Source organism: Rhamphochromis sp. 'chilingali', assembly GCF_963969265.1.
Source record: "Rhamphochromis sp. 'chilingali' genome assembly, chromosome: 17".
NCBI classification, from domain to species: Eukaryota; Metazoa; Chordata; class Actinopteri; order Cichliformes; family Cichlidae; genus Rhamphochromis; species Rhamphochromis sp. 'chilingali'.
Genome location: NC_137944.1, coordinates 28628097 through 28637177, shown reverse-complemented (window position 1 = coordinate 28637177; position 9081 = coordinate 28628097). Strand labels below are relative to the sequence as shown.

The 9081-nt window shown below is 41.6% G+C and overlaps 1 protein-coding gene across 1 annotated transcript; it reads left to right on the top strand.

Moving 5' to 3' along the window:
• On the top strand, window positions 1-8258 carry LOC308385102 (uncharacterized protein). Its single transcript, XM_080863863.1, has 4 exons — window positions 1-398; window positions 1090-1127; window positions 4068-4244; window positions 8160-8258. Exons 1-4 carry the CDS (start codon window positions 239-241, stop codon window positions 8196-8198), a joined length of 414 nt encoding a protein of 137 aa, XP_080719989.1. The 5' UTR covers window positions 1-238; the 3' UTR covers window positions 8199-8258.
• Window positions 8259-9081: the final 823 nt, after the last annotated feature.

Here is a 9081-nt window from a genome sequence, read left to right as displayed (position 1 = left end):
CAAGCTAACACACACACAGAGCTGACGTGGGCTGAGGTCTGAGCCGGCTCCTTGTGGAACAGCTGGTATCCATCTGTGTTTGCTGCTGCTGCTGTAGGCACAGTGGCTGCCCCGAGAGGACACAAACTGGCCAATTGCAGCACACCCATGAGCTCTGCTGCTGTCACACTGCTGGATTTAGACTGCATAGATAGTTAGGCTCTTCTGGTGGCAATCAGTGTGATCAGCAGCCTTCAGCATGGATATCTCGACAACCTGGGCTGCCAGTAACCCAGCTGTGGCCCGGCTCCTCTGGGTCCTAGGTCTGGTACTGGCTACCCTCCTCGTCTGGTTCTTGTCCTTCTGCTGCTACAGCTGGAACCATAGCTCATCGCCCTCTCTGGAGAGGTACCTGGCAGGTAGGTGGGCCCTTGATCCCCACCCCTTCACCCTCTGTGGGTGTGTGGAGGCCTGTGATAGGTTTACAACTGACATGGCTGCTTACTGTGACTCTTCAAGTTCAAGTCAGGCTCGCTTTTACTACTCTCTCAGTGGAAACGCATTTTTCCCCCTCAAAGTCCGGTAATTGTAAATTGTCAGTGTTTCCTTTCCAAGACGGGAGGATCCACATTTTCCAGAAACTGCCAGCTCGTGTTGGCTCTGTCTCTTTTTTTGTGGTTGGAGCAGTTCTTATTACCACTTTTATGTGCTGTTACCCATGTGAGGGATACAATGGGTCTTTCATAGTCAAAAGTACAATTTTTTTTTTTAAAAAGAGAGGAATTTATCCACCACAGATGTAATTTTCCATTTTACCGAGCACGTAAAACTACATTTTAATGTTGTACAGTCTGTAATGTGAGCTTAATGATATGTTATAAATTTGACAATATGTGATGACAAGGGTCAACACGCAGCTGAGGTGATTTGCGGAGTCATGGTAACATGCATGTCACTGCAAGCACCTTGTGACCACCATGAGAAGTCACAGGTTATTTTTATCGTCTCATATTCAGATTCTTTAAACTAGCTCCATCTGAACTGAAACATCATAGTAAACTTTGCTTATCAGCTGTGCATGTGACAGATGTGTATTCTTTCTCCAAACAGCAATGGCAAAGCCCTCCAAATCTAAAGCTCCGACTCAGGTGAGAAAAGCTCTCGTAAGAGTGACTGTGCGTTGTTCTTTATTTTTCTCAGTAGCTCCAGGGCTCTTCAATCACAGCGGTTTTCTCAGAACACCCTGCTTTCATTATCTATTCACAAATGTGTCCGCCTGTAATGCCTCCCTTAGACTTCAGGGGTCCTCGTTCACTTGTACTTTATCAAAACTCCCTTGCTGATGAGAAAAACTGACAAGACCAGCAAGCTTGACAAGTTCATCAGTGTACCGATCCATGACAGGTATACGTCAAATATAATTTGCAGCATTATGGAAATTGTCTGGGAAAACTTCCAGCTTTAGTGTTTTATGTCTAATGTGCCATAAATCTGCCATAAGATTTTCTCATGTATTTTTTTAACATAAAGATGTCGTCAAAATATTTCACACGGTCGATTAAACCTAAAGATAACAACGCCCAATAAGACCCAAACGAGGCCCACATCTACAGTTTCCATGGATCGCATTTGGCCTTGACTCGCAGCGTTGATTCAGGTTGGGTCTGACTGCTGTAACTCTGCCACACGTCCACCTTATATGGGCCAAATGTTAGGTGCATTTGGATCATGTCTGTCCCACATAACATTTCCATGGGCAGTGACTAAGCTGTAAATGCCAAAAATAGCTCAGATTGGGGCCCGATGTGTCTGACTTCTGGGATGGTTAATGTCAATATAACTCAGCTCCATCACTCATTTTCAGTAGTCTTATTTACAGAATGAATAATTAAAAAGCTTTGATACTTATTTTTCTTTCACAGCAGCCCTTTTGACACATAGTAGCAGGATAAACAAGTGTAATTGGTCAAATTAACTATATTTCTGCTCCAGAGAACAAGTGTGCAAAACACTCACTTAAATAAAAAGGATGCATTTTAATGCTTTTTAATTACACCTCTGTTTGTTCTGAAATACACTGGCAAATCTGCTGATGTTAAAAGTAGCACTTAAGTGAGTCAACTCCCTGAAGATTATGGTTCTAATATGTGTCCTTTAAATCTGATGAAATACTCGTAAAGACATGTAGCCATTGTGAGATTGTGTATGCTGTAATCACAGCAGTGCATCAAGCTTTTGCATGTTTACTAACTTCATTTAGAATGTTACTTGTACTAATTAACTCTAAATGCAGGTTACATTTGAAGCTGAACGGTCTCGAACTTCATCTTGAGTAGAAAAAAAAATTAATGTCTGAGTCAGATTTCATAATGATCAGTTGTTGAATTGTTCTACTCAAAACCACACGTGCATCCTCTGGGAAACATGACCTGGACCTCAGTTCTGCTGCATGTCATAGCTGTGTGATTTCAGCCTCAACCAATGTGGTGGACCAACTCAGAGCCTCACTGCATTTAGGGTTAAAAAGCTTTTGTAGCTTAATGTCAAAAACATATGATTCATCAGTGATTCATCCAACAGTGAATACGTTTTTAGCATTTGGTGTTCTGTCTGAGTAATAAGGGAAATTGATACACTTAATGTTTGCAGTGTGAGTAAGAGAATGTCTTTAATTACAAGCAGAGCTGGCACTTTCTACAACACAAAAAAGTCACTGTCCTAACTCAGTGATTACTTAAAAGCGTTGCATACGCCACTGAAGCTGCAGCTAATATGCAACATTGGTGCTGTTCACATGTTATAAATCCAATAAATGTATTCTGCAGTCCTTCCTCTCTATGTTTTGTACTCTAACCTCTTGGCAGCTGAAGCTTGTCACACTGCGATGCCATTACTAAGTAGACTGCAAGTGGCCTTGTGATCTGCTGAGAGATCTGCTGGCCTCCGTCAGTGTGTTTTGGCACAGACAGAATGAGTGTTGTCACACAGTAGAGAAGCACTGTGTAGTCATTGTGAGTGATAATCTGGAGGGCCTCTCTGAAATGGCTCCATGAGTGAAGTCCTTTGTCTGAATGGCACTGACAAGCCACCAACGGTCCATATTCTTCTGCAGTAGCAAGTGGATGGACAAAGAGACATGTGAGGTCTCTCTATGTAAAGCAGAGCTGCACATATCCCGGCACTGTGGTGGAGTTACTGTCAGTTATCTGCTGGTCTCTGTTTGCGAAAGCATAATAACCAGATACACTAGTGGACACGTGTGGAGAGGGATCCAACCAAGATTTATGCAATACAGTTGCATTCTTCAAAACACATTAGGAGGCCATGAGAATGAGGGCCATTAAAACTCCCACTCATGACCTGCATCTGCTGGTGGTGCAGAGGTTACAGCAGAGCTGAGTGGCTTTACATTTCAATTTCCAACATTTAAATAGTTTCATTATGGTTACAGATGATCTTCTAATAGTGAACAAAGTCTTGTTTGTTTTAGACGATGCAAATGTTAAACATAATTTCTGCGGTTAAATCTGCACAATTTCCCTTCCTAAAATATTGCAAAACCTTTGAGTGCTGTAAGATGAGATAAGATTCATCTCTAAAGAAGACTATACAGCAACGTGATGAAGGATATTCAGAATTAATCCTGTCAACTCCAAAAGTATGTCTATTCACTAATGGATGTTCTTCCACTCAGGTTAAACAAATTATGATGTTGTGGCTTTATTTCACGCCAGGGAATTCCAGCAGCAGGAAAAAGAAAACCTTGTTTGTTTACCTGACAGCGCTAATCTTAATGAGTGTCTAAAATAAAGTCTTTGTCTGGCCCAGTCATCAGTGCGTGCCAGTTATCGAGACCATCTGTTTTCCATCTGTAATTGGAGAGTGAACTTTAAAAATGAGTCCTTTAATTGGAAGTAAAACCTGAACTTTGTTCCATGTTGGATGGTGGATATATCTGAAGCAGCACACAAACTCTATCTTGAATATGTTAGATGTTGTGTTAATACTTGATTAAATACTCTTTTTTTATCTCAGCTAAACAATGATAAACAATTAAACATGATCTTATTTTACATGTCTCATTTTAGAAGAAGAAAAAGGCAAAAGAAAAGGCAGAGAAATCTGCTTCTGTCCAGCCAGAGGATGTTGTGGCAAAGGAGTCTGTAGCCATTGGACAGGAGCCACCATGCCCTGCAGTGAGGAAGAGGAAGAAGCGAACTCCTAAATCTGGGGTGGAAACTGTGACTACAGTGGCAATGCAGAAGGTGAGGAGTCATAGGACAGGTTTCCTGCCTTTTCAGAACCACTTTCTCTACTTTCTTTGGTTTAATGGCACACTTCAGGATCCTAAAAAGAATGAAAATGCTCCACTTTTCTGTCTTAGCTAAGGCTAATTTATCTCTGAAAAATTTTCATCTGGATTTGCTGTGAACTCATCTCGGTGCTTATGGGACATGTGGCTGACTGGAGACATAGTGTCCATTACTTTTTAAAGCTTTAGATACAAACTGTATCCATAATTTTTTTTGTTAATATACTAATAAATTATGATTCTTGAGGATTAAGATGCCCAGAGTAGTTAAACAGTTGTAAAATTAAATCAAATCAAATCTATTCCTATAAAATCATACATAATAAGTACTTTTACTTTAGGTACTAAAGGATGTTTCGATGGTACTAGTTTTGCACAAAATGGTCCTGAATGCAAGACTTTTACTTTTTATCAAGTGTTATAAAATTTATTTTATGTTTTAAGGGCTTAAAATTCGAGGTTTGCTCTCTTTTAGATTACTTCTGTGTTTACCTGGTTTTCCAAAACCTGCAATAACTGCAGGAGTTCTATGACTTATTTCCCCACTGATTGGGTTCTGACATGCTGTACGTGCAAAAAATGATTCACCAAAGTAATTCCAACATGACCTGGAGCATCTCTCACTCAGAGCTCTCCGGCTCTGTGAAGCACTCAGTTGATCAGATTAAATCTTCAGCACAATGGGTACAAAGTTGGCTCAGACGCTGGTATTCCGGACTGGTGACATGCATGATTTGTGAATACAAGAAGGGGCTCTGTGTGGGACGGAGCCAGCACGTCACTCCCACCCCTCCGGTCTGAGTCCTCGGTAATTCATTCTACTAGTGGGAGACTAATAATGTAGTAGTGCCACACAAACAAGCAATCTGCCATTCATCAGTCACTGTTGTGATTATGTAATAGCTCAGCAGGGCAGTTTTTAATGTGAGTCAGTACAAGTTGGTCTCATTTGGAGCAAAAAAGAAACCTGAAAAACATGACAGAGTAAACAAAGCAAAGGGAAATGAAATTAAGCAATTTTACACATTAATGGGATTTTAATCAAAGTGCAAAGTGCAGGCAGAGGTCATTAAATAAAACAATTTTAAATATCTTGGACTGTTACTAAGTGCTAAATCAATTACCAACAATTAAAAATTATTCATTGTGAGAGTGTTCTTGTTTGGCCTTTTAGTTTTTAGACATGTAGACTAAACACTGGGTCCAATTACACCATCTTTCCAGGAACTGCTACAACATTTCATGGCCTGTTTCGGGAGTCCTCCGGTGTCATGGAGACATTTTGTTGCCTCACTGTTGAGGGCTCTTGTCAGATGCCAGCTGGAATACCCTTACTAATTCATCCACTTTCTTAACATCTTATCCAACATTGTAGCGGGGAGGCTGGAGCCTATCCCAGCTATGATAGGGCGCCAGGTGGGGCATCAGGAATACCTGGAGAAAACCTGCAAGTGCACGAAGGAGCAAGCGGACATTTAACCTGATTTAACTGTAAAATATTATTAAAATCTCTTTCAGTTTTTAAAACTTTGTCTTAACAGTAGTTTGGTAAGCTACACACTCTGGTGTTTAAAATGAAAGCACACTACAGCTGTTTCCACGTGACATACAAGTGCTGAGCTCAGCACTGGCGTTGCGTCCTGAGTAATAACACCATTATAAAGGATTTCCTGTGAAGTTTGGGGGAAAGTGCAGAACTCTCAGACTGAAACGGAGACACACATCATTTTTTTTACTCATATTGCTTCACCCAACCCGAACCCGCTCAGAACCACAGTTTGAGTCACATATTTCCTTCATAGGCTCCACATGAGCTTGCCCGCATTACCACAACTAAAAGTCAGCGTGGAGGGTGTAACGCGTAGCGAACCGACAGCCTCCCCGCTATAAACCTGAGCTCAGTTTTCACATGCGCAATCAGATCTGCCTCCTTATCTCAAACGTGCCTGTTGTTCAGTGACAACTTCGCCGGTGTCGTCGCGCGAGCAGAGCTCGAGGCATGCTGCCTGCAGGCTGATGGAGCTGGTTCCTCCTCTCGGCTCGTCCTGCAGCCCTGATCAGTCCAGGTCTGAGCGTCTGAGCATCCCACAACCAGGAAACTGCAGGACGCAGGCGCGACTCTCGCTGCGGATGAGGATGATGATGGCTTTCGAAGTTTGAGCAGGTTAATCTGAACGTATCCGCCGACGTAACGACTGCAGAGCCGTGTTTTGCGGTTGTGTACCTGGGACCAAACCAACAGCCATCCTGGATATTTTGTGCGTGAGTAAACGAGGAATACAGATTATTCATTTTTCATGTTTTGCCGCATCGTCGACACCGATGATCACACGATTTAGTGCATTTCAAAGCCTAGAGGTCATAAAATAAAACCCGACCTATCATGGTAGTATAAGCGAGGCTGTTCACGTCATAACCTTCACTCTAACCTGTTAAACGGCAGGTGCACCCACCCCTCCGTGTCCTCTCTGCGGCTCAGCCTCATTACAGGTGTGGCGGTGCAGAGCAGAACGAGCTTGAACATCTACGATCCTTGTTGTGTTCAAGTTTTCTGGGAAGGATCCAGACTTGACAGCTTTGTCTGAAAAGTGATTATCAACAGATCCAGTCCCGCTGAAGTCCATCGGTTGTTTACAGTTTGGGAAAGAGCGAAGAGGGGAGTTTGTCAGCTCGACTGAGCTACTGTCAGAGTCTGGGCATTCCTGTGTACACACTACTTCATTTTCTTTGATTTCCAAGACCTGGATGGAGCATGCTCTCTAATGCTCTGCAGAGTTGCCTGGTAACTACGGATCACCATGATGCTTTCAGCTGCTTGGAGCAAGGCCATACAAGAAAGCATATGCACTGTGAATAGGAATAGGTTGGAGACATAAGTACAGAAGTAATAAGAGCTGTAGATGATGGTTATATGCTCTACATCTGATCTGCACTGATAGATCATTTGTAGTAGAGTAATAATTAATTCAGAGAGATGATCACAGATGACATAAAGAGGCTTAAACTTTGGTGCCTGGCTGACGAAAGGACTCTTCAGAAAGCTATCTTTTGATGCCTCTTGCCAGTGCTGAGGTCTCCCTCTTTGCTATGCGTGGGCACTGTTTTAGAAGCTATGAATTTTTAACGTGACTTCCTGTAACCTTTGAAACAGCCCAGTCTGCAGTCTTCTTGATGTAGTTATATAATGCCCATTGTTGTCCATGAAAGACCCTAGTTCCTAGATCCCAAGCTGAACCCAAAGACCATTATTAGTTGACTGGTACTGGTCAAATATTGGCAAAATTTCCATTTAGAGCGATCAATGTTCCAATGTTCCATTTAGACCAGTCAATGAAACGCCACAGGGAAGCATAATGCATTACTGCTCTACTTTCAGAGGCACATTGAGGTATGGCATGATAAAATAATCTTAATCTGTTAAAAGTTTTCCTAAATAAGAAACCACACAAGTGGTTGAGTACTGATGTGCCTCCATATAGTAACAGCTGCCACGTGCAGATGTTCAGTTTCACTTCATTTGATCCTGAAGTAGGTTTTTGTTTATCTTAAAATGTGCCAGTTTAAGAAGCCAAGACATGATTGAGGATTGCACATGAAAAATGCGCTCATAAATATTTTCAGTGTTTGTCGTGTGTGATTTATGAGTAGTGTTTATCTTGGTAATTATATTATTTATAGTAGTTTAATAGATTTTTAAACCTTCTTAACATGATAACAATGTTTAGTGTGGTAGATTGTCTAGAACAGGTTATGCTTGCCCTATTTCCTGAAAAATAACAAGTTTTAACCACATTATTTGTGGTGCAAAAAGCAGACAAACTGCCCCACAGTGCGTGAGTAATTAATTTTTTTCTTTTGTGTTCTGCAGGTTTCCCACCTAGCACTGCCACCCCTTTTTTGGCGTTGATTTGCATGTTTATTTTTCTAATGTGTGGAACAGAAGAGTTGAATTAAAGAGAAATTCCCCCTTTGTCTTATTTTGAGTTGTTATATCATAATATAACATGAAGTGGTTGAAATAAATGTTCAGGAATGCTGTCTTTTCCCGTTGTGTCTGCAGGACACAGAAAAAATAAGCCTGGAGCTGCTGTTGGTCTGTAGGCTGTGTTTTGAGAAACCTGGCAGTGTGCTGTAAATATGCTCTGAAACAAACCGCTTTAATTATGTAACGGTTTAATTGCACAAAAAATAAAATAATCAGTGCTATAGTGTTACAGAACTGCAATTATATCAGGAAACAGTAAGTAGCCAGAAATAGCCTTTAGGTAAATTATACCCTGAATATGAGCTGTGTCTGAAGCCCTGGAGATGTTACTCCTGGGGGTTTGGTCCTGTCTGCTCTCATCCAATCAGAGAGCGGTGGTGGTGTAGCCAGCGCCCCTGTGGAGAGCCTCCTGCATCCTGGATGGTGACTCAGCTGAAATGAAGCTGGTAGCACGGTAACGTTGCATAGTGCATCAGCAGCACCTGCCCTGTAAAAACTCCTCCTCTTTCACACAGCAGTCTGTGCACTGGGCTACTACACGCATGGTCTAAAAATAGACTCTCCAAAGTAGGGCATTAATTCAATACCACAATTGTACTGTGATTTCATGTATTTATTTATTCATTTGTTTTTTATTGAAAGTTGATTGCCGCCACCTTGGGCATTAAGTCTATGCGTAAATATGAGATTTTGATATATAGATAATTGGGGGGAAAACAGACATTTATAGGTTTTGGATTTTAACCATGTTGAAACGAGCCTGTCCCTTTAAGGCAGATTTTAGCTACTTGGGGCCCAGTGAAAT